Genomic DNA, 25,845 nt, shown 5'->3' on the forward strand with positions numbered 1-25,845 from the left:
CTTCTGACAGTCCCCGTATTTTTTACTCTGGGGTCCTCTTTGCTTCCTCAATCTTCAAACAGTCTAGGGATAGCTCTGGTACATCCCATTGGTTACATCCCATTAGTATTTGTCTGCCGTAGAGCAGCGGTGCACAACTCCAGTACTCAAGACCCACCAACAGGTCAGGTTTTAAAAAATATCCCAGCTTCAGCACAGGTGGCTCAATCAGTGGCTCAGTCTGCGACTGCACCACCTGTGCTGAAGCTGGGATATCCTTAAAACCTGACTTGTTGGGGACTCTTGAGGACTGGAGTTGAGCACCCTGCCACAGAGGATGTAGAAGAAAAGAGGACTTTACTTTCTTTCTTTAGATATTTCTGTTTCTTCGTCCTCTATGGCAGCACACATTTCTTTCTTGAGTCTTCTTATATTTAGCCTATTTATATATTTTTGGGCTTCCTTTTTAAGAGCTCTGACAGACGTTAGCTGACCTAAGGTGCATGACGTCCCCTCATACAGTGGTCAAAAGAAGTGCTTGTCTACCAGCTGTGAGGAGATAGACAATTGGCTGCCATAGAAGACTTGAGGAAACAGAAATATCAGAAGGTACATTTCCTCTTCATTGATACTCTTTAGGGTAGCACCTGCGTCATTAAATATATTTGAGTGCAGGACATTTACAGTATGCGTAATCATGTACTTAATGATGCATGTTTGAATTGGTAGGTGTGGAGCCTGTCCTATGTCTGGTGCATCAGTAAAACATATGGCAACGATCGCCGGTATAATCTACGGCGGTTGTGTGTGGAAATGATGTATTGCCAGGAATCCGTATAAACTCCGTGCGGGTAAACAATAATGCCCATGAGTGCGGGAATATGTGTGATGTAAATGAACCACAGTTACAGGGAAGATGGGGGGAGGAGGGCCGTCACGAAGGACCCGAATGGACAGATCTATCAGTGCTACCTTCACGACATCAACCGGATGGGTCCCATCAAACATATAAATATCCCACTGGCATACAAATCGAGCCACAATAATGTTTGAAACAAATATTCATTGATCTCATGATACATACTACGTAGAACGACTCCGGAATGGCGTGCTCCCTGGCGATGGATGATGATGAGAGAGAAAACCGGATTTCCCTCGACTTAATGATGCAGCCTTATTTTTTTTTTCAATTGCACCAAGAAGAATTATAAATGAAAATTCATTTAGATGCTGCTGCAAAAAAAGTGCAATATATGTTGTGTACAATGCAAGTCAGGGAGTCCAAGGTTACATAGTAGATGAGGTTAAAACAAGACATGTGTCCATCAAGTTCAACCTTTGTTAAATTTAGATTACAGATACCTTATCCTATATTTGTATTTACAGTATATTGATCCAGAGGAAGGCAAACAAAACCCCCAGTGAAATATAATCTAATGATGTCTCATAAGGGGGGAAATAAATTCCTTCTTGACTCCAAATAATGGCAATCGGATTACTCCCTGGATCAACATCCTTCCCATGTTTACGTATTTGGTATATCCCTGTATAACTTTATTTTTTTTAAAGATTGTATCTGCCATCACAGTCTCCATGGGTAATGAATTCCACATTTCAACTGCCCTTACTGTAAAGAATCCTTTCATTTGTTGCTGGTGAAATCTGTTTTCCTCCAACCTTAAGGGATGACCATGTGTCGATTGTACTGCCCTTGGGATGAATAGTTCTTTTGAAAGCTCTTTGTATTGTCCCCAAATATATTTGTATATAGTTATCATATCCCTTCTTTGCTGCCTCTTTTCTAATCTAAACAAATCTAATTTAGCTAGCCTCTCCTCATAAATCATTAAGTGGTACTCAAAATTGTACTCCATATTCAAGGTATGGTCTTACTAGTGCTTTATAGAGGGGCATAATTATGTTTACTTCCCTTCCATCCCCTCGTTTAATGCAAGATAAGATCTTGTTTGCCTTTTCAGCTACTGCATGACATTGTGCACTATTGCTAGGCCTGCTGTCTACAAGCACTCCCAAATCCTTCTCCATCAAGGATTCCCCCAATTTATCCCCATTTAATTTGTAAGTTGCCGGTTTATTCTTGTTTCCCAAATGCTGTATTAAACCTCATCTGCCATTTACCTGCCCAATTGTCTAGTCTACCCAAGTCCTTCTGGAGAGAAATTACAGCCTGGCCAGATTTCACTACGTTACACAATTTAGTGTCATCAGCCAACCTCAAGGTCATTAATAAATAAGTTAAAAACCAAGGGTCCCAGTACCGATCCTTAAGGTACTCCACTCACAACTTTAGCCCAACCTGAAAAAGTTCAATTCATGACCACTCTCTGTTGTCTAGACCAGATTTCACCATAAACTGCAAAATATGTGAATGAATTGAAAATATACATCAATGCCAATAGAACGTTATGGGTCTCCTTCAAAGGTGTCACAAGTCTGGAAATTAAGAGTTGTGTAAGAGACTCTTAACCTTACATCCTTGAGCTTATCTTTACACCACAATGACTATTAATGGAAGTATTTAACAACGTATACTATGGTTTTGAATTGGAAATACGGAAAAAACTTACACGAAAGGATTCCAAAACAGCATTATTTTAGTTATATTTATTTATATATGCAAATAACTACTTTTTGTCTTATTTAAGACGTTTACACAGTAGTGGGTGCACAATAACACCCCATCATGGTATAAGCAACTTTGCTTTGTGGCTCCTAGTGGATTTTGTGGTGTGTCTCTTGCTTACACGTTAATTGTGCATAGCTAAACTTGAAGCAGATGGGGCATCAGGCTGCCGGAGAATATCTGACCCTGAATAATGGCTTTGGTACTTGCTTTCTCTTTGCGGCCAAGTAAACTTGTTATTATAGGACAAGCAGACAAATTCCCAACTGTCTGGTGATGACGGACTAGTGCAGCTATAGGACACTAGTCGTCCTTTTAACTAAAAATGAAAAATAATGGAGCAAACAATACTGTATCTTTGGGAGTGTTTAGCATGCAAACCCTTTGTGACATCTATATTCAGATTATCACGCATCATTAAGCATTTATTTCCCTATGTTATGCAAGTGTGCTTTGGATGCCTGCATTGCTGACACATTTCCACAAAAGTCAAAGGGCAGGCTGTTGTAATGGGTAACACAGAAAGCCACCTGGTGCATTACAGATATACTTGTCACATAATGTGCTCAGTTTCTCTTTCAGTTACAGTGGATTAAACCAAATAGGTTGTTTTAAAAATGTTTCCTCCATATAATTAAATTTGAAACTTCTGCGTATCACCCACTGCCCTTTTCCATCCATCCTGCAATGGAAAATGCTAAAATATGATCTGGCACAGGACTTCTCAAATGGCACGGTCTGCACCAGAGATTAATCTGTAACAATGTTTCTCTGAAGCTAGCTCTATTTTTCTTGACCTAATAGGTTCTGTTACACATGGCTTGCCAAAAACACATACAAGTCTGTCCTTTCCCGAGTCATGACCTTCTGCTATGCTTGGTAAGTGTTGGTGACTATGCATTCCCATGCTTTTTGTGTAAGTCATTCCAGTTTTCTTTTATTAACGCTCGGACAAACCGTAACCTTTTTGTCACCTTCCATTGGATATAATTACGGAAGTCCCAATATAATGGGGGAGTGCAGTTTCCCGGTGGGTTTCAGGAGAAGAGACGGATGACAGACTTTGGTTTTTGTAAATAAATGCGTTTACCTCTTCAGAGCTATAGCCATAGTTTTCTGTCCCATTGTCTGCTCCTGTGCATGAGGAGGTTTGGCAAGTTCCATGTTTGGATAAAACATGATGGTAGTTAAGAGGTACAAATGGAACCTGCCCACTAGACTTGAAGTGCTCATGTTCAAAATCATGGTGAGGAAATTTGGGGGTCATTCTATCACTGTTTTCCAGTTCATTATAACTTGTGTGATGGAGACTGACATGCCCATACTTGGGTTCCTTCATACAGATTCTTCGTGTCTGTTCATATACCATTGACCTTGGTAAGAGATGGCTTAGTTGTCCAATAGTCTTTGCATGGAGGCATTCAGATTTTGGCAACACAGAACTATTTAAGGTGTTTGAAAAGTGCTTCTCGTTGACAATCATTTTCTCCTGCTGGTGTCTGCTGACAGCCAACTTAGTTTCTTCTTTTACTGTATGATAGGTTGGGGCTGCCCTGTTTTCCATTTTGTTGGGTTTGATTGTAGTTGTATTGTATAGTTCATCTTTATACCTTATGTTTGATCTTGATGATGAACAGCTAGTAAAGCCATCAGATGTGCTGTCCCCTCCGCTGTATCTTTTAGTTGCTGCTGGTGTTTGGACAAAGAAATAAAAAATAAATAACACAAATATAACATTTGAATTGAAATGACCTAACAGATGCTGGAAGCTGTTTCAATCATGAGGTTTAATGTAAAGCAAGTAGTGCAATGTTCCTTAAAATGTAGCCATCAAATGCCATGAACCACTGTATCTGTTTAGTACACAATGTCTACATTACTAAATATACCCACAGGTCAATGCATTATGCACTAGTTACCACCCTGTCTGTGTTTTTAAGTAGTGTACAATTCTTTGGCTTGTGAGTCATTTTACATTCCACATCTAATCATTTCTTTTCATTGGGAATTTGTAGTTTTGCAGAAGTCTCTGGATATCAAATCATAACCCTCTGTGAGCATAACAAATACTGCGCAATTGTTTATCTAGAAATCATGGGTTCAAGACTCCCTAATCTACAATCTCTGTCTGCACCGGGCCAAGCATTGACCAAGTGTAATTTGTTACTAACTTTAATTGACTTGAAAAAACTCCAGCGAAACGTACGTCGGCAATCGGTAACGTCCCAGAGAAAACAACACTGAACATGTTGTCACTGCACACCTCTCATCTCTCCCATCGTTAGACACATGGTGGGAATTTTTACCCTGCGATTTTCATCTCTATGTGTTCCTCTACTCTCACCAGGCTGAAGCGCAGCTAGAATGGTGTACCGCACACCTTGCAATTTCATCTCCCGCTAGTGCTTTGCCTATACCTCATTGCTCCCCGACTGTTAGTATCCACCCTACCAGGGTCTGAATGATTCTTGGTTGGGCTTTGTTCCCAGATTTTGAGTATTCACCCTGTCTATATAGCGCAAGTATTATCCCCTTACTGAACCTAGCCTCCTTACTACTGTACGTGGGGCGGCTTGACAGCTAACCGTTCTTGATTGATTTTTTTGACTCGGATATGAAGGGGTCTTATTTTTGCAATCTAAGCTGGCAATATATTCTAATTGAAATAGATCGGGGAGATGTATTAGTCAAGTGATGTCAGGTGAGACACTACCTTAAGGACTGAATAATAAATTGATTTCAGTCAGCTCCAAGTGTTAATAGATAGTTACTCCATTATAATCAGTGACTCCTACTACCACCTGTGATATATATGATGATACTTATGCTTACAGTGGGCTCTGATAATTGAATAGAGCCACCTGCTCCTTTCAGAGAGCCAATCCTGCGTATTCACTCTGTCTGCATAGAGTGACTATTATTGATTACTAACTACCTCTGCTCTGGACCCAGCTATTAAGAGGTCTGAAGAGTTTGTAATACACTCTAACCAGATAAGAATGTGGGATATGTTAGGGGGATGCATGAGATACTTGATGCTTAGTGAGGTACTACCCTAGGACTGAGTATTGGTAGTACATTGATGCTACTCAGCTCCCAGTGCAGAATAGGTATCTACTCCCTGACAACGGTGAATTCTATTTAGCATCAGTGACATCTACAATGATATATTTTTATACTGTGGTCTCTAACCTCAGAACACAGCTTTCATTAGAGAGCCACTCCTCGGACACCGTTGTTGATCTCTGCTCTTGGGACACCACTAGCATGTGTAATTATTTGCTGTTTGCTAGGCATTTTAGAGCCCCCTTTCCTTTTAAATATAATCAAGTTTATTGTAATATTATCATATACTGGTTGGCAGTGTATAGATGGGGTCATAGAGTGCTTTGTGGGATCCTTTTGTTTCTCCTAGATCACATTTCGCACTATCCCATCTGAGCACCTTCCAGTACATATATATTACATAGTTACATAGTGTGACAGAAACCAGGGGATGGTAATAAATTCCGTATATAGGGCTCCCAGGATACTAGACAGTTTCTATCCTGTTTGGCCTGGGAGTGCAGCCTTATAATACATACACTCCATCCCACAGTTTGGCAAGCGCTGGAACTGAGGGATGAGAGATCCAGACCAGAGTTTGTCTGCTGCCTGATTTCTGTCACCTGTCATGCTAATTAGGAATCAGGTATGTAAGACTGATTTCCTGTTTGCTCTGGTCTCTCCACAAGAGCCAGGAGGCTGGAAGGCTGCTGAACTACAGAGGGGAGAAGCCTCTTCCCCAAACAGGTTCAATCTTTCTGTTCATTTGTGTAAGACTGCAAAAGTACCTTGTTTTGTTGTTGGGAGTGGAAAAGCCACTTCCAACCCTGAGTCAGGGATATCTAAGTTAAGTTATCGCTCAGGTGAGCAGCTTTTGTTTTGATCTGTTTTCTGTTGTATGCACTGTGGCAGTCTCAGTGCCTGGGACTGAATAAACCAGGCATAGCCTGTTTAAAGGAACAGTACGTGACGCCTCATCATTTAACCTACCCTAAAAGACCGTGTTCTAAACAGTCCCGGACAAACGACGGAGCCCCGGAGTAAGCCGTTTGTCACATATGGTGGAGAATGCGGGCAGAGCACTAGGGGGTCTGCGGGTTGAAGAACTTTGAAAGAAAAAAAAAAAAAAAAAAAAAAAGTTTTTTTCATCCTCTGCAAACAAGATGGAAGACGTGGTGGGTGCGCTGGTACGCAATGTCGCTGCCCAGAAAGACGTGAATGAAACCCAGCAACAGCTGTTAATAGCCCAGCAAGAAACTAATGCAAACCAGCAGCAGACGAATGCAGCCCAGCAACAGCTGCTAATAGCCCAGCAAGAGATTAATGCCAACCAGCAACAGGCGAATGCAAACCAGCAACAGACGAATGAAGCCCTGCAAAACGCGAATGCAAACCAGCAAGAGACAAACCGCTTGCTGAGAGAGGAGCAACAGCGGTTCGCTCAGGGCTTACAGCAGGAACTCGAGATCCTGAGGGGGACTATCAGTAACCTTCCACTGGCAGCGGCAGCCCCAGTTCCGAAAATGACCAGGGCAAGCCACTACCTTCAGAAGATGGGACCCTCGGATGATGTGGAAGCCTATCTTCTCACGTTTGAACGCACGGCACAGAGAGAGGGATGGCCAGAAGCTGAGTGGGCTGGTCTAATCGCACCCTTCCTAAGCGGCGAACCCCAGAAGGCTTACTTTGATCTAGAGCCAGCCGAAGCAAACGTCTATGCAAAATTGAAGTTCGAGATCCTCGCCCGCCTCGGCGTAACCACGGCTGTTCGCGCCCAAAGGTTTCACGCATGGTCCTTCACGATGGATAAAGCCACCCGAAGCCAGATGTATGACCTCATCCACCTCGCCCGGAAGTGGCTACAACCCGAGATCAACTCAGCCAGCCACATCGTGGAACGGTTGGTCATGGACCAGTTCTTGAGGAAACTTCCCTCTGCCTTACGCCGTTGGGTCAGTCGGAGTGACCCCCACAATGCGGATGAGCTTGTGGCCCTCGTAGAAAGGTACAATGCAGCAGAAGAGCACCCGCAACCCACAGTCGTGGAGCAACCCCACTACCCGAGGTTCCAGGACTCTTCCAGAGACGGTAAAAGGGTACCGGGGTTAAGGGGCGCTGAAGAGCGGCGACCCCCTTCACGCAGCACAAGCAACAGTGGTTCGCACACTAAGGGCAATAGCCAACATGGGGAGCCGGGAAAAGGCTCTAAGTGGGACACAGACTATGTACCTAAATGTGTAAATTGTCATGAGAGGGGCCACACAGCAAAAATCTGCCCACTAAATGATGAGCCCATGCAATGCAACAGCGTGGAACCTTATTCGCTGTTGTCCCAATGTATGGGCCCTAGCCCAGAGGACCCCTTGAATAACCATCTGTGGGCATTTGTAAAGGTTAATGGTAAGAGGGTTCGGGCACTTCTTGACTCTGGGAGCATGGTCACACTAGTGTCCGAATACCTCTTGCCCATTAAGAAGAAACAGAGAAACAGTTCACAAAGAGTGGCAATTTGTTGTATACATGGGGATAATCATGAATATTCCACTGTTGATGTTTTTTTTGAAACAGAGTTTGGTTCTTTAGATTTCAAGGTGGGTATTGTACCCAAACTGGCACATGATGTGTTAATAGGGACCGACTTTCCCCATTTTCTAAAAATGTGGTCCCCCGCTCAGAATAGCGCCCAGAGTTCAATAGCGGACCATAACGAAGTATTAGAAGAAACAAATCCTTTCCCTTTTTCAGAAATGGAGGTTGACGAGGGCCCAAATAAGAAGGGGGAAAAGGAGGAGTGCTGTAAAATTCCCTTCCCCATCACTACTTTGGTAGGGAATACCCCAAATCAAGATGTTGAGCAGACACTTACCACCCCAGAACCGGATAAGACCCTCGCTGACCTAGAGGTCAGTCCTGGGGGTTTTAAGAAGGCCCAGTGGGAGGACCCCACATTAGCGGTAGCAAGGGGAAATATACGGGACCAGAATAGTACTCCTGGCCAACCAGATAGGTCACTTGCTTACCCCTACTTCGAGGTAGAGAACGACCTAGTATATCGGGTTGATAAAAGGAAATCAGTTACAACTAAACAATTGTTGGTACCACGGACATTCCGTAACGTAGTATTACACCTCGCACATAGTCATCCATTGGGGGGACACCTAGGGGTGGAAAAGACAAAAGAAAAGGTTCTCCGAAGCTTCTATTGGCCTGGGGTTCTGGCAGAAATTACGAATTATTGTTCCTCATGCCCAGAATGTCAGATCACCGCCCCGTTCAAGGCGTACCGCAGCCCATTGGTACCCCTTCCCATAATAGAGGTACCATTTGATCGGATTGCTATGGATCTAGTAGGACCCCTAATAAAGTCTGCTAGGGGACATCAGCATATATTGGTAATATTAGATTATGCCACCCGATATCCGGAGGCAGTTCCCCTACGTAGCACCTCAGCTAAAAACATAGCAAAAGAGTTAGTAGTTCTGTTTTCCCGGGTCGGGATTCCTAAAGAGATTCTATCTGACCAGGGAACACCATTTATGTCCCAAGTAACGAAAGAGCTATGTAAACTCCTAAAAATCAAGCATCTCAGAACCTCAGTCTATCATCCACAAACAGATGGTTTAGTGGAAAGGTTCAATAAAACCTTAAAGAGCATGTTACGGCGGGCGGTTGATAAAGATGGGAAAAACTGGGATTGTTTGTTACCGTACCTGTTATTTGCCATTAGGGAAGTTCCCCAATCATCCACAGGCTTCTCCCCGTTTGAACTATTGTATGGCCGACACCCAAGGGGTTTACTGGATATAGCCAAAGAGACTTGGGAACACGAGGTTACCCCTTACAGAAGTGTAATAGAGCATGTTGCCCAGATGCAGGACCGCATTGCTGCAGTCCTACCCATAGTGAGGGAACACATGGAGAAAGCTCAAGAAGCACAGAGGAATACATATAATAAGGGTGCTAGGGTCAGAATTTTTTCTCCAGGTGATAGGGTACTAGTTCTGGTTCCCACCGTGGAGAGTAAATTCCTTGCTAAATGGCATGGGCCATATGAGGTCTTGGAAAGAGTGGGAGAAGTAAATTATAAGGTAAGACAGCCAGGTAGGAGGAAACCTGAGCAAATATACCATATAAACCTACTCAAGCCCTGGAAAGATAGAGAAGTCTTGTTAACCCTAGTACCCCCAGGTCCGTCAGAGAGTCAAGAAACTGACCCAGAGGTTAGCATAGCTGAAACCCTGTCTGTTCATCAGAAACGAGAGGTTCAGAATTTAGTGAGAAGAAACAAAGAAATCTTCTCTATACGGCCAGGTCGAACTAGCGTAATTGAACATGACCTAGTCTCTGAACCAGGGGTCCGAGTTAACCTTAAACCGTACCGAATCCCAGAGGCCAAAAGAAAGGCTATAAGTTTAGAGGTTAAAAAAATGCTAAAACTAGGTGTAATTGAGGAATCCCAAAGTGGGTGGAACAGCCCTATAGTCTTAGTCCCAAAGCCAGATGGTACAACAAGGTTTTGTAATGACTACCGGAAACTAAACGCGGTGTCAAAATTTGATACTTATCCTATGCCCAGGGTAGATGAACTTGTAGAGAGACTGGGCAAAGCCCGATATCTCACAACCCTAGACCTAACAAAAGGGTACTGGCAGGTTCCCCTCACAGAAAGGGCAAAAGAAAAGACAGCCTTCTCAACCCCAGACGGCCTCTTTCAGTATAAGGTGTTGCCTTTTGGCTTACATGGAGCTCCCGCCACATTCCAAAGAATGATGGATAAAATTTTAAAACCACATGCTCGGTATGCTGCCGCCTACCTGGATGATGTGGTAATCCATAGTGAAGATTGGCAATCCCACCTTCCAAAGGTCCAAGCTGTGCTTGACGCAGTCCGGTCTGCTGGACTAACTGCTAACCCCGCTAAATGCACTATTGGTCTGGAGGAGGCCAAGTATCTGGGATATTCTATTGGCAGAGGTTTACTCAAACCCCAAACACTCAAAGTGGAGGCGATACAAAATTGGCCAAGGCCAGTTACAAAAAAACAAGTAAGGACCTTTTTGGGGTTAATTGGGTACTATAGAAGGTTTATTCCCAATTTTGCAACTAAGGCAACCCCACTAACTGACCTCACAAAAGCAAGAGGACCGCTAATGGTAAAGTGGTCCCCCGAAACCGAACAGGCCTTTAGAAGCCTGAAAGAAGCTCTCTGTGCCCAACCAGTGTTGGTCACACCTGACTTCTCCAAAGAGTTCGTAGTCCAAACCGACGCATCTGAGGTAGGGCTGGGGGCGGTACTCTCCCAGGAGTCTCAAGGTGAGGAGCACCCCATCCTTTATTTAAGTAGGAAACTAAATCCCCAGGAGAAAAATTACTCCATAGTAGAGAAAGAGTGTCTCGCAATAAAGTGGGCTGTAGAGACGCTCAAATACTATCTGTTGGGGAGAAAATTCCGGTTGGTCACAGATCATGCACCTCTTACCTGGATGTGTCAAAACAGGGAAAAGAATGCTAGAGTGACCAGGTGGTTCCTAAGCCTACAACCCTTTAAATTTTCTGTGGAACACAGGTCAGGGCACAAACATGGCAATGCTGATGGGTTGTCAAGGATGCACTCCCTAATATCCATGGTCGCTCATCCCTCGAGGTCTGAGCTGGGGGGGAGGATATGTGACAGAAACCAGGGGATGGTAATAAATTCCGTATATAGGGCTCCCAGGATACTAGACAGTTTCTATCCTGTTTGGCCTGGGAGTGCAGCCTTATAATACATACACTCCATCCCACAGTTTGGCAAGCGCTGGAACTGAGGGATGAGAGATCCAGACCAGAGTTTGTCTGCTGCCTGATTTCTGTCACCTGTCATGCTAATTAGGAATCAGGTATGTAAGACTGATTTCCTGTTTGCTCTGGTCTCTCCACAAGAGCCAGGAGGCTGGAAGGCTGCTGAACTACAGAGGGGAGAAGCCTCTTCCCCAAACAGGTTCAATCTTTCTGTTCATTTGTGTAAGACTGCAAAAGTACCTTGTTTTGTTGTTGGGAGTGGAAAAGCCACTTCCAACCCTGAGTCAGGGATATCTAAGTTAAGTTATCGCTCAGGTGAGCAGCTTTTGTTTTGATCTGTTTTCTGTTGTATGCACTGTGGCAGTCTCAGTGCCTGGGACTGAATAAACCAGGCATAGCCTGTTTAAAGGAACAGTACGTGACGCCTCATCATTTAACCTACCCTAAAAGACCGTGTTCTAAACAGTCCCGGACAAACGACGGAGCCCCGGAGTAAGCCGTTTGTCACAATAGTTACATAGTTACATAGTAGATGAGTTTGAAAAAAGACGTACGTCCATCAAGTTCAACCTATGCTAAATTTAGACAACAGATACTTTATCCTATATCTATACTTACTCGTTGATCCAGAGGAAGGCAAACAAAAAACCCCAGTGACATCATTGGATGATATATCTCATAAGGGGAAAAATAAATTCCTTCCTGACTCCAAGAATTGGCAATCGGATTAATCCCTGTAGGCTGAGCGAGGGGATCTGTTTTTTCTAATTCGTTACTAATCAACATCCTCATCCAAAACCCACTTCACAATCATTCCTTTGCTGCCAGAGAGGAAAGCAACCATTCCTTCTATGTTTAATATATTCTGGTGTAGATCCACAAGGAACTGTTAAATCAGGGATACTAACATGACATTACCTAAATAGTTAACGGGCGTTCGCTTCCCTGACTTTAACGGAGATCCACAAAGCTAAATATAGGCAAAAACAATGACCATTAGGCCCCTCATTTGCATAATGCAACACGGCGTTGGCCAGCTAACGTCGGGATAAGACACCCCGGGGCTGTCTGACCGTAACGCAGGCTCACGTTAGCCATATTCGAAGGAAATGCCAGGTATGTACTGTATCGCATTGCAATATATACCTGGCCTTTAGAAGCCATAGTGACCATGAAGGCATATATTATACACGCCTTCATGGTCACTTAGGTAACCCAGGGGTTAATACACAGGTCTTGGCTAAAAACGTTGGCCTAGTCCAGGGTATTCCCAGTGGCTTCTTATATTTCTCAGGTAATATAGGAAGCCAAAGTGGCCCACTTCCGAACCCTGGAAATGGACAAAAAAGGTTCTGCTACCTGGCGTTATGAGCTGGAAGCCCCAAACGCCAGGTATACCAATGACTTAAAATCCCAGCGTCTAGCCGTGCAGTGACTGTAACAGACTGCTGTAGATGTGCGTTGAGGGGGTCCATATATATTTTGCATATCATCAGCACAAGCGTCCGTTATAGTAACGCGCGGGCTTGCTAAGGCAAAAAAATTGCACTTGACGCGTCGCCAATGAGCTTTGAAAATCCCCGTTAGCACTTAACGAGATGTTAATTGAAGTCAACATCTCGTTTAGTCACTAACAGAGCTTTGTGGGGCCTACCCCTAAGATTTTTATGAATGACCAAGACTCTGACACCTTCCCGTTTCTGGCAGGTTCACACTCAAGAATGAGGACCTACTGTATTCTGCGCACTACTTTGCTTGGTCCTCATTTCCATGCCTCACCACTAACTGTGAATGAGCATGAAAACTAAATTATCAAACAATATTTAAAAAACAAACAAAAAACATACAGATGTAGCAACATCAGCTGCCGAGTTCTGGTTGGATATTTAGTCATTTAATAATAATAATAATAATAATAATAATAATAATAATAATAGTTTGTTCTTGCATAGCGCTGCTAGTTTTACGTAGCGCTTTACAGAGACATTTAGCAGGCACAGGTTCCTGCCCCGTGGAGCTTACAATCTATGCTTTTGGTGCTTGAGGCACAGGGAGATAAAGTGACTTGCCCAAGGTCACAAGGAGCCGACAACGGGAATTGAACCAGGTTCCCCTGCTTCAAACTCAGTGCCAGTCAGTGTCTTTACTCACAGAGCCACTCCTTCTCATTTTCTGCGTTATTACTGAATTCTGTGGAAAATCTGTGATATTTTGCACTATAACACAATAGTCTGCTCTATTAGTAGGAAAAATAAAGCTTGCTACATCTGTAGCAGAACAATGTGAACCCCCACCACCGCTAGGTCCGGCACCCAGAAAGGTATCATTTAGGCATAAAACAAAATAACCTACCTTCATAATTTTGTGCCATGTTCTGCCGTGCTGGATTCATTGGTTGATCATAAATATTTTTAGGTGGGGAATTTGGCACTATTGAGTTGGCATAATGCCAGTGACACTCTCCACCCGTCTGCAATGTACTGAAGAAAAATCTTGCTACTTCACAAGGCGATCCTTGAGGCTGCCCAAATCTAGAAGGCATACCTTGTTTTTTGCTACCAAGTACATGGGAATCCACGGGAAAGTGTCCATAGTGGTAAGGGAATGGTAAGCTGTATGCAGGGGTGTGTAAAAGTTCATTGTTTTCTGAATGGGTGTTCTGTTCTTGAGTAGTGGTAGCATTTACGGTGGGACCTCCTCTCCAACCTCCCACCTGGGAACATTCCAATTTGTCACCGTGGAACGAAGTATACTGCTAAATAAAAAAGGAAAACTATGTTAGCATCACACATATAAATGAAAAACAAGTCAAGTATTCATGATATATATATATATATATATATATATATATATATATATATATATATATATTATAATCTGAGGCTCCTTATATTTCCAATGAAGCCTGCATGGCAGATAAAGTCTTTGGTAATACTAATTGGTAATGTATTATTTTCTTCTTTATACTGGTCAGTAATTACAAAGAATGTTGAGACATCTAGAGTAGGATGAACCAGTCAGTCCTAGTGCATCATGGGCCAGTGTGTCGTGAATTGATCTCTATTTTTATCAAATCCTACAACAACCTTTCTGAGACACTTAGGTCCAGATGTACTATGCTCCATTTGGGTATATAAGTAACTGGGCACTATAGTAAATTGGTCTCGCTCTCTCTCGCTCGCTCCCTCGCTCTCTCGCATCAATACTTCAGAAGACTTGTTTTGAGACACTGCACCAATTTTTCCTCCATATTGTATGATATATGCCTATCTTATTGCTCCAGATTCTTACATCTAGTGCAGATTTCTAAACAAAAAAGTTAACACCACCTCAGACCTAGTTGGGGTTTTTTTATACGCAGACAGAATGGTGAAGAAATTATATACTGTACAGAGGTGGACAATTTGATGCATCTAATTATAATCTGTGCCTCATGTCATTCCTCCCTAGCAAACATACATTACGCCAACTGTGCTCTACTGTTGTCTTCATAGAGAAAAAACTCCTTCTCATTACTTAAAACAATTCTATTATTATTTTCTTCAGTCAATAGCAAATAGCAATGGAAAAGCTTTCCAAGTCACAGAGAGGACAGAAAAACGTTGCCGTATATTACACAGACCTCTTATTTCTTACAGAAATTGTCCTTCTTAAATAAGTACTGATGTGGACTGGAATTGATTAGAGGGTCAGAGTCCCTGCATCTTTTTGTTCTTGTGAATGCCTATTCACTTATTCGGATTCTACATTTACAAACCAGCCAAAAGAATTATGGTTCAATTGTTATTTACAAGTGAGCAGCACATGTTGACTGTAATAATTACTGTGGCACTTAGCTGAGCTCTTCCCTCAACCTCTCAGCACAGGATGAAAATAAATTGGTTTCTAAATATAGTCTGGTGGTTCAAATCCTCTCAAACTGCCTGGGAACCCCATAAGGTTGTAACTGTTAACTTTTCTCAGCACTTCTTTGTAGAGTTGTCATGCAAATGGCATGTTTCTCTGTGCATCTTCCCACCTTCCTTGCTTCTTCTGTGTGTACTGTTCTTCTAAACCCCGGGACAATCAAATACCAATTCATTAAAGAAACATTTCCCGCTTAGTGATTAGGAGTATTACCTGTGGATACGGGTTTGTTCTTGGTTTTGATTTCACTTTTGCGCTTTTCAGCTTTGTCGGCTTGCGTGTTTCCTGTGAGGTAGACATTGAGGTCCTGCATGGAAACGGCACCTTTGCAACAGTGACTTGTTCCAGTGACAGCTGGAGTTCCTTGTACTCGATATCTCTGCCAGGAAGGATTAAAACAATAATAATAATGATACATTTACAGTACACCTATATTTAATTGAGCCAAACAGTAAAGGAAGTGATGTTTATAGAGTAGTAATAAAGTAGTTAAGAATGCATGTTCGGTTTTAGTTCACAAACAACTGCTATCATGACTACCAATATGCCTAATTTGTTAATAGTGTCATAAATGGCCATGTTCTTTGCTACCTTCTAGAGAGGAGTGAATCCGACCAAATCGTTTCCCAGATTTTCTCGCACCCCCCTCCCCCCAAAAAAATCTGTTGCGCGGTGTAAAATCCGTGGACGGATTTGGTCAGATGTAATACCCGCGAACTCATTAAAAATCCTCCATTGAATACAAGCAATGACAGATTTGTACAATCCAATCCGTGGATTACTCAATCCATGAATTAAATTCTGCACATCCGTCCACGGGTTGCAGGATCCGCGGAGTGTATGGGTAATAATAATAAAACGCGAATCGCCCTTTTTGAGATTGATCCGCGGAAATCCGGGGATCACAGGAATCGGCCGATCTGCTGCGGGTCCAAATCTGCCCCCAAAATTCGCCCATCTCTACTACCTACAGCCAAGGAAGGTTGGCAGTTCTAAAACGGTGCCTAGTCTTAATTCTGTAGCTATTGTAATGTTTGCTACAAATGATGGTGCAGGTCTCAGTCTTCTAGTTCCAGTCCTCAAGGGCCAATTCCCTCTAGCCAATTCCAGTCCTCAAGGGCCACCAACTAGGCATGTTTTTAGGATATCCCTGCTTCAGCACAGGTGGCTTAATCAGTGGCGTCAGTCTTCGACCGAGCCACCTATGCTGAATCAGGGATATCCTAAAAACCTGTCCTGTTGGTGGCCCTTGAGGACAGGAGTTGGCTACCCCTGGACTAGAGTAAAACAGGACAGAAAGTTATTTGCTATTATCAGTATTCCTGTGGTGGTGCCAATCCAGCCTGAAATGTTTATTGTGAACATCCAAGACAGGAGAGTATATCTGACAACCAAACCTCACCGGAAATAATGGAGTTACATCTTAATTGTATAGAAGAATAACTGGAATATATGGTAAAAGGGATTTGCAGGAAACCAGGAGGATGTTCTCAAAATTCTGCTATTATCTAAATGTATCTTTTATCAATTATTTACTTTTTATTTCCTTTTTGTTTATTTTTAGAATTATTATTTTTTTTGGTCTGCTACAAAACACAATGTCTGTGATAAATAACTTTCCATGCAATCCTGTTTGCACGCGGTATGTAATACTAATCGCCATCGTGGGCTAACTATACATGAAGTTATGGAACGAACACAACGCATATGACATGCCCCGCTTTACTTACGTGAGTACGTAGTTGACACTCACTATGCAGTGAGGTCTTGAAGAACGACTGTTATGGACGATGGTTGCATAGCTCTGAACCCAAACCCAGCCTCCATGCTTGGAAAGCAGCCGGTAGTATTTAGTGGTGACCTGGCCTTTCACCAACACTGCAAACAGAAATCATAAAATACTGTGTGTGTGTATATATATAAAAGTGAGCATTTGCGTAAGGGTTCCATGTAATAATGGATTTAAGGCAAAAGGTGACAATGTGTCCTCATTTGCATGTCACTTTGTGAAGACCTGTGAGGTATGGGATATTTGGTCACGACCAACTCCCCTACGGGGATCCTCCGCCGCCGGACGCTTCTGGCGTAAGTATGTTTTAGGGTAGGTGGTTAACTTTAGGGGGTTTAGTGGTTAGGGGGTTAACTTTACGGGTTTAGTGGTTAGGTTAGGACAGGGGCGCACAAACTGGGAGGCGGGAGATTTTTCTGGGGGGGGGGGCACAGTGGTTGCAGAGGCCCCGCGCTCTTCCCCAAGGCGCTTAAATTAAATGGCGGGGGATCGCGTGAGGTCTCTGCAACTCTCAACTTACCGTGATTCGGATGTCTGTGTGACGCGTCGCCATGGCATGGGGTCATGTGACGTGACGTCACACAAATCAAATGACGCCGCGGGTCACGTGACGTCACATGACCCTGCAGCGTCATTTGACGCAGCTCCAAGGTGGGAGGGGGGGGGGGGCGAGCACCAGGGCAGGCAAGACACCAGGGCGCAGAAGCAAAAGTTTGCGCTCTCCTAGGTTAGGGGGTTAACCTTAGGGTTTTAGCTGTTAGTGTAAGGGCTTAAGGTTAAGGGTTTTAGGGTAAGGGGTTAAGGTTTTTAGGGTAGGGGGTAGCGTTAGTATTAGAAGTTAACATTAGTTTTTTTTAGGGATAAGGTTAGTGATTTACCTTAGTGGCGAAACGGCCGGCGGCGACACATTCCGGCTGCGAGGTGAGCGGCGGATAAACGGACGCAAACAAATGTCCCAGACCCGCACTGTCAGTGCACATTGCGTTACTGTAATTACACACTTTAAACCTACACCGGGGACACCCAGATACCTGGTACAAGAATACCGGGAGAGCCCTCTACTCATAGCAAATACACACACATTATATTATTTTATTATATAAAAATATAATAGAAAAGTAATACAGTATTTATTTTATTGATATATTATAAAATTGCCAAACAAATGTAACAATTGAAAAAAAGCATCACACATGCTGGTATTGCAGGAGGAATGAAAAACACCCGACAAATAAATCTCTCCACCGCTGCCCTTCCTGACGGTCATCTTTGGCATTTGAGTCTTCACCTTTTATCCCACTGCGAATTGCAGTCTTCTTGTATCTATATCATATTCCTTGTGTGTCCTATTAGGTTCATGGTGTCCGATACACATATCTCCTTCCTTCCTGCATGCGGCTATCATCCACCTAACCGTCCATTCTCACCTGTCACACCGCTGTCTCTCTTTTTTATTCCCCCCTTACTGTCCCACTCTCCTGCTCCTGTTATTGCTGCTATCATATTGATGCCCCCACTTCCATAAACCTTCACCAATAGACTTCTCCCTGCACCCAGAAGTGCAACCATTGCATATACTAAGAACTGTTATCATTTATGGGCTATTTTTGGCAATAATTTTTTTTTTTTTAATTGCAAATCAAATCATTTTTAATTAATATTTTTACATTAGTTATGTATAGTATGGATTTTGTTTTGTTTTTAGATCTAATGCAGATGTCCTCAAACCATACATGAGCATTGCTCTGTTCATAAGTATGTTTATATACGATAGATGTATAAATTATACTGCACCTGCATCTACAAAGGAGCCTTGAGAAGTGACGGAGAATGCACAACCCACAGGAGAGAGAGAGAGATTTTGAAAGGCTCTGGGTACCACTGATAAAGTCTTTGTGGACCACTGATGGTCCACGGAACAAATTTGAGAACCACTGTTTTACTGAACATCAAGAAACTTTCTTTTTTTTTTTTAAATGGCTAATTTTGAAAAACAAGAATGTACAATCAGATTGTTTCCAAGTGTAAAACATAAATGTAACTATATTATTAAATACATAGCCAGAGAAAAGATCTTCCATGTAAAAAAGGTGTATGATATACATCAAGCGTGGCCAACTCTAGTCCTCAAGGGCCACTAACAGGTCAGGTTTTAAGGATATCCCTGCTTCAGCACAGGTGGCTCAATTAGTGGCTCAGTCATGGACTGCTTCAGCACAGGTGGCTCAATCAGTGGCTCTGTTGTTGAGCCACTGATTGAGCCACCTGTGCTGAAGCAGGGATATTCTTAAAACCGGACCTGTTGGTGGCCCTTGAGGGACTGGAGTTGACCACCTCTGATTTACATTGTCCATTTACAACTGCTATTCTAGTTCCCCAACTTACAGAGATGATGCGCATATCTCAGGTGAAATACATCACAGCCGTGTACATGATGATAGAGGGTTTTCTCAATCAGGTCTTGCGGTTCATATCCAGTTAATTCAGCTACTCTGCAATAAAAAGGCTAAATAATAAATAATATATTTTTTATAAATATTCTCTTTTTTTTTATTTTTACTATATAGTTTATTTAACCCGGTAAATTAATGCTAATAACATCTGGACATTCAAGTTGATACAGACCAAGAGGCATTATGATTTATTATTCCGTTTGTAGCCAAGATAACGTGTTTTGGCTGACGTGACGGGCACAAATTCTGGGGTACAAGCGCCCTGCTGTGTACAGTGATCTTGGTCAGTCCCAAAATGCATTGGAGGCTCTGTATGGGGAAACCAATTATTATGAATAAGGACTCAAAGATACGTAGCATAACCCGCGAGAGCTGGATTTGTACTAACTTTATTCTTGAGGTATAAAAGGATGGATCTAAATCATTGGGATTTGGTGGATATAGACCTTAAAATAACATTAAAAACAAATTTTGGTTTTACGCATTTGTGAAGCAGGAAGCCCCATTTATTTATTTATATATATTTGTAACTGTGGAAGGGTCACCCCAGACCGTAGCCTCATTAATCTTATATCTGGCAAACCCCTAGTCTATATTAAGATTATTGCTAAATACAATGCAACTAAGTATTATATCTTTATGACTGCAGAGTATTGGTCTCTTTCGTGCTTGGTCTACTTTGGGCTTTGATGGAGTTCCATCTGGATGCTTAGGACTTTATTCTTCTTAGCATCAATCCCTCCTACTTGAATTGTTTTCTACTTAGTTGACAAAAGTGTATAGACTCAGAGCAAGGGGACCCTCGGATCCTGAGCCATTTATCATTTTATATGTTGTTGTTTCATGCCCCTTTTGGGAAATCAATATGGTTGCCACCCAGGCCTCCCTCCCAAGGGCCAGTAGAAAGCCACAATGATATCAGAGCATGCAAGGTAAGTATCTTGGGAACAGGAGCTAGGAGTAGCGCAGTTTATCTCGGGGGGTGGGTGACCACCCGGCTCGGGGCTCGAATTCTATAAGAAAATTACATTACAAAAATCGGGAGATTGCTAGTTTCAAGTAAGATGCTGCCGATCCTAGCGCGATGTCACAAAAACTGCCGTTTAAGTGGACGGCAGTATTACACTTTAACCTTTGGCGCATCCAAGCGCCCTTGCATATTAGATAACCTTGTGGTGTACCAGGTACATCAGAGGGACTTGCTCGTTTTTTAGGAAGGATCAGATCTTTATCTTTCAAAATGGCATCCGGAGCCTGGTCGCGTCATGATCTTGATGGCTTTAAAGGTTATTTTAAGGTATGTGTCCACCAAATCTCAATTAGTTAGGGTATTACTGTACATCCTTTTATATCTTAAGACTAACGTTGATGCAGATTCAGCTCTCAAAGGTTATGCTATTTCCTTTTGTGTCCTATTATATTCATAATACTAGGTTTCCACATACACAGCCTCCAACGCATTTTGCGAACTCTTGAAATCACCAACAAGCGATCACATGATGCAGCGGTCGAGCGCCAGAGCCCCAGCACTGTAAAGGTTAATGAATGGGATCCTTACAGTCCAGTCATATTATTGATTTGCAGAGTTTCTTACCTGGAATCCAGGAAAATGAGTTTCAGGTCCAGACTTGCTCTAAACATGAACATGTTACTGTGGAGTTTGATCTCTGTGATTGCACTGGGGGGTAAGGACTGGCCCACAGCCACAAGCCCTACAATTTGATAGCAGGAGTCATATAAGGAAATGTCCAGCATATACTGCCTTATTTTCAGATACCCACTGCAGTGAATCACCTGTCATACAAAGATAAAACATACAGTCTCACATTTGTGCTGAAGATACCAAACCCGTGACACAATCATAGTATCTTTATTATAATAACTGGCTCAACCCCTGAACTGTCTGGTAGACCAGCATTATTTTGGTATAATAAAGATCTCATAAAAGACTGGCATGGATGATTATCCCAAAGTATGCATTTTTATTCACATTGATTCCCTCTCTCATATGTTAATTCTCTCGGGGGTTATTATTACATAGTTACATAGTAGATGAGGTTGAAAAAAAGACATCCATCCATCAAGTTCAACCTATGCTAAATTTAGACGACAGATACTTTATCCTATATCCATTCTTACAGTATATTAATCCAGAGGAAGGCAAACAAAAAACCCCCTGTGAAATATCATCTAATGATGTCTCATAAGGGGAAAAATAAATTCCTTCCTGGCTCCAAATATTGCAGATTACTCCCTGGATCAACATTCTTCCCATGTATACTTATTTGGTATATCCCTGTATACCTTTCCGTTCTAAAAAGATGCCAAGCTTTTTTTTTTTAACATATCTATTGTATCTGCCATCAGTCTCCATGGGTAATGAATTCCACATTGTAACTGCCCTTACTGTAAAGAACCCTTTCCTTTGTTGCTGGTGAAATCTCCTTTCCTCCAACCTAAAGGGATGGCCCCGAGTCCTTTGTACTGTCCTTGGGATGAATAGTTCTTTTGAAAGCGTGTACTGTCCCTGAATATATTTCTAAATATTTATCATATCCCCTCTTAGACGCCTCTTTTGTAATGTAAACAAATCAAATTTAACCATCCCCTTTATAAATTTGGTGGCTCTTCTCTGCACATGTCCTCATTGGGGTACTGTGGCGTGGAAACTCCTATTGACTTCAACTTGAGATGCCATACGAGTGCCCCGAATAGCACAATCACAGTTTTACCGTTACAGTTTCCGGAGCATGTGCTGGCTTCCACAGCGATCACATGACCGCCACCGGCCCCCACACAGACGGAAACGGAAGTGGAGGGGGATCCGTTGCAGGGTTGAGCCTAACCATGTCCTAAAAAATGGGCCCTTGTGCCATGACGTACCAGGTACACTATAAGTGCTGACTAGTGCAGGGGTGTGCATAGAGGGGGGCGCAAGATTTTTCGGGCGGGGGTGCGGCGGTTGCAGAGGCCCCGCGCTCTTCCCCAAGGCATTTAAATTAAATGCCGGGGGATCGCGTCAGGCCTCTGCAACCTCAACTTACCTCGAATTTGCCAGATTCAGGACTCGTCTCATGGAAACGTGGCGTAACTTGATGCCAAATGACACCGCGAGTCATGTGATGTCACATGACTCCAGGTGTCATTTGACACCGCATCAAGGTAAGGGGAGACGCGAGCACTGGAGGAAGCAAGGCAGAGGGGCGTAGCAGCAAAGGTTTCTCTCTCTCACTTCTCTCTTCTCCTCCCTCTCCCTCTCCCTCTCCCTCTCTCTCTCTCTCTCTCTCCCTCTCTCCCTCTCTCCCTCTCTCCCTCTCTCACTCTCTCTCACTCTCTCTCTCTCTCCCTCTCTCTCCCTCTCTCTCTCTCTCTCTCTCTCTCTCAACAATAAATGGAGAATGTGTCACAAAAGACAAACAAACTGAATCTTGATTGAATCTTGATTGAAATTAGGAAAGTCACCATTACTATTTCCCAACACTGCAACCAATGGCTAATTTTCTAGAAAAAAATAAAAATGTGCATCTTTCCTTGAAAATTAGATTTACTGTATGTTACTTTTATTGGCTAATTATGTAATGTTTATAAAGAGTCAGAGGAACAGTCTTACCTTGTACCCACTGCACGTTAGTCCCGCGTTTCGTTTCGCCAGAACACACTTCATTCGTAGAAAGAATGATCTCTCTAGTTCGTACTCTGAAAGGGCAAGTGTATTTATTACGAATTATGCAACAGATTACTTTGGTCAAATATTTAAAAATAATAATTAAAAGAAAACTCAGTGACAGGGTTAATTTAGAAGGACGGGTATTATATTTTGCTAGTAATCTAATCCTAAACCAGGTGCAAGAGGCCAAGCAATCTCTGGAGGTGTTAACCTACGCACCGCTGCTTTGCACTGAAAGGCTTGTTCCGCTGTCCCACCAACAACCAAAACTACGTCCAAAAATGTGTGAGCTCTTCTGTCGTGAAGCACTACGGGTTATTGTAGGAACATAAAATAAGGATGCAGGCGCACAAGTGCGGATGCAACAAGCTGCAGAGTTTTACTGCATATTGTGAGCACAGCTACAGTGTTACGTTTTGGGGTCACAGCCCCTTCCTCAGACATTTAGCCGCCCGTTGCTCACGATATGCAGTAAAACTCAGCAACTTGTGGCATCAGTACTTATGTGCCTCAATCCTTATTTGGTTTTCATACCATTAAAAGGTAGCCCTCTATTTGGAACATAGGGGTGGGATGGGCTAGTACGGTATGCACCAAGATTTACTTTCTATACTTCATCTGGCATTGGGAGTACCCCTGTATATCTCTATTCTATTGGTTATTGTAGGTTTGTTGCAGGCTAAATTATCATCCAAATCGTTTAAAGACGCAGTGCCAGATAGGAGTACATTGAACTAATAGCAGACATGTCAAGTCCCACTAGTTGTATTTGAGTTTCACTGATTTGGAGTCAGTCTCTTTGATTTTTAGCATCAGCTTCTCATAGATTTCAATGGAGTCTCACTCATAAAAAGCAGCACTTTTCCATTAAAATTCCATTTTGGGTGGTCAGAAAGTCACGGAGTTTGGTATTTTTTTTATTTTTTTAAATAGGATAACAAAAAGCGATTAATTCTTCAGAAAATAAAGATAAGTATACTTAATTCACAATAATATTTCATTTTTTTTTCTGGCAGTGTTTGTAAATGGTCAGAAAAGTGACACGGAGGGGTTTTAAAAGAGTTTTCTACATGTGACATTACCCAGAATCCCTGGCAGCAGTGGAAGCACTGTTTGCTAAGCGATAATGGAGGAAAAGCAGGATTGCAGACCTGTCTGATACATGTATATGCACCACAAGTGGTATTGTTCTGTACTATACACTACGTGACGCTAATTATTAGCCAGAAAATTGTAGTCCATTTCAAACTTCACACAGAATTTAAAACATCTCATTATAATCTGGGCATCATGTAACTCCTCCTATTGGTTGTTCCAGTCCCAAAATCAGAAGATGATGCACATGGTAAAACTTGGAGCAAAGACCATGATACATTGGCACAAAGAGATGCTAGATGAAATAGTGCAATTTGCTTAAATTTTGCCCCACATTTGCCTTGATGCATCGGCCATGCCATCTAAATTCCTGAATAATGGTTTAGCTCTCTCCTTCATGAACGCTCATATATGACAGTGTGGCTGCCGTGTTAAGGTAAATAAACACTCGCACAGCATGGGAAGCCTGAGGCGGGAGACAGAGGAAACCAATGAGAAAAAGGGAGGGAATTAGGTCCCTTTGTATAAATAGCCCCGAGTTAGTTTCAGTTTGGTTCTAGTTTTGTTTCCTGATCTTAGTTTTAGATAATCACGTGACTGCCCTTCAGGGGTTCTAAGACCATGGTAGGTGAACCCAGCCAACGAGCAGGCAAGCAGTGTCCCCCTGGGTTTCCTCATGACAAGTGGTTCCAGGGACTACCAGAAAAGAAATCCTAAACTTGGTAGTAGACTCTTCTGGAACACCCTCCTTCTTAGCTCCTCACGTTGAGTCCTGGGTATCAACTGACTGATAGAAGTTATTTTTTTGCTGCAATAAATCTTGTTACTATACTGCTGCTGTTGAAGATTTGCATTAAAGAAGACTTTACATCAAATATAGGCATTAATGTGAAACATGAGATAAATGGAAACAATTAGAAGACATGGGGAACTTGTAAAAAGGGATCTAAATATGTTGGCAGTTCTAGACATTTACTGGTCCTGCCTAAAGCAAGTATACTTAATGGGCTTCACTTCACTCACCCAACTTATAACCCATACCATGTTTATTTGTATGATCCAAAGCAGCCCATCAGACTGAGATTGGCTGAATGCTACCATTGCCACGAATCAGCCCATTGCAGGCTTAAAAATAACATAACAAACGTATTGTATTCAGCTTCCTTAGAAAGGTTTAGGCACTTATTTACCAAGCAGTCTTCGGCCAAAAGACACCGTTGACGCTGGAAAACACCTTACAGCCCATTGAGTTGAATGGTGCCTTATAGCAGAAGACTGCTAAGGAAATATGGCCCTTAATCTTCAATCTCATAAAATATTCAAATGTTCACTTATTTTTTAACAATTGGCTACTCATTAGGTGTTCGGTTTAAGTTTTCAATGTTAATGTGGGCACCTTAACTCTTCAGCTGCCAGAGGAGTGTAGCACCTGTTCCCCCTTCCCACGGGTGATCTGGTGCTGTGAGCTCACCTGGGTGTTACAGAA

The 25,845-nt window shown here is 42.6% G+C and overlaps 1 protein-coding gene across 4 annotated transcripts in view; it reads right to left on the reverse strand.

The window, feature by feature from the left end:
- Positions 1–273: 273 nt before the first annotated feature.
- SIM2 (SIM bHLH transcription factor 2) overlaps positions 274–25,845 on the reverse strand; it is a 97,110-nt gene continuing 71,538 nt past the window's right edge. Inside the window, exons 5-11 of one of the 4 annotated variants that reach the window (XM_075593782.1) lie at positions 23,208–23,293; positions 21,192–21,391; positions 19,530–19,636; positions 17,086–17,233; positions 15,569–15,734; positions 13,802–14,201; positions 274–4,312 (exon numbers count right to left, since the gene is read on the reverse strand). In XM_075593782.1, coding sequence (XP_075449897.1) covers positions 3,594–4,312; positions 13,802–14,201; positions 15,569–15,734; positions 17,086–17,233; positions 19,530–19,636; positions 21,192–21,391; positions 23,208–23,293 — 1,826 coding nt within the window. In that variant the 3' untranslated portion in view covers positions 274–3,593. Of the gene's footprint in view, positions 4,313–13,801; positions 14,205–15,568; positions 15,735–17,085; positions 17,234–19,529; positions 19,637–21,191; positions 21,392–23,207; positions 23,294–25,845 lie in introns of all 4 variants that reach the window. The other 3 variants (XM_075593784.1, XM_075593781.1, XM_075593780.1) reach the window with 3 other exon arrangements.

This window comes from Ascaphus truei, chromosome 3, assembly GCF_040206685.1.
Source record: "Ascaphus truei isolate aAscTru1 chromosome 3, aAscTru1.hap1, whole genome shotgun sequence".
Classification (NCBI taxonomy): domain Eukaryota; kingdom Metazoa; phylum Chordata; class Amphibia; order Anura; family Ascaphidae; genus Ascaphus; species Ascaphus truei.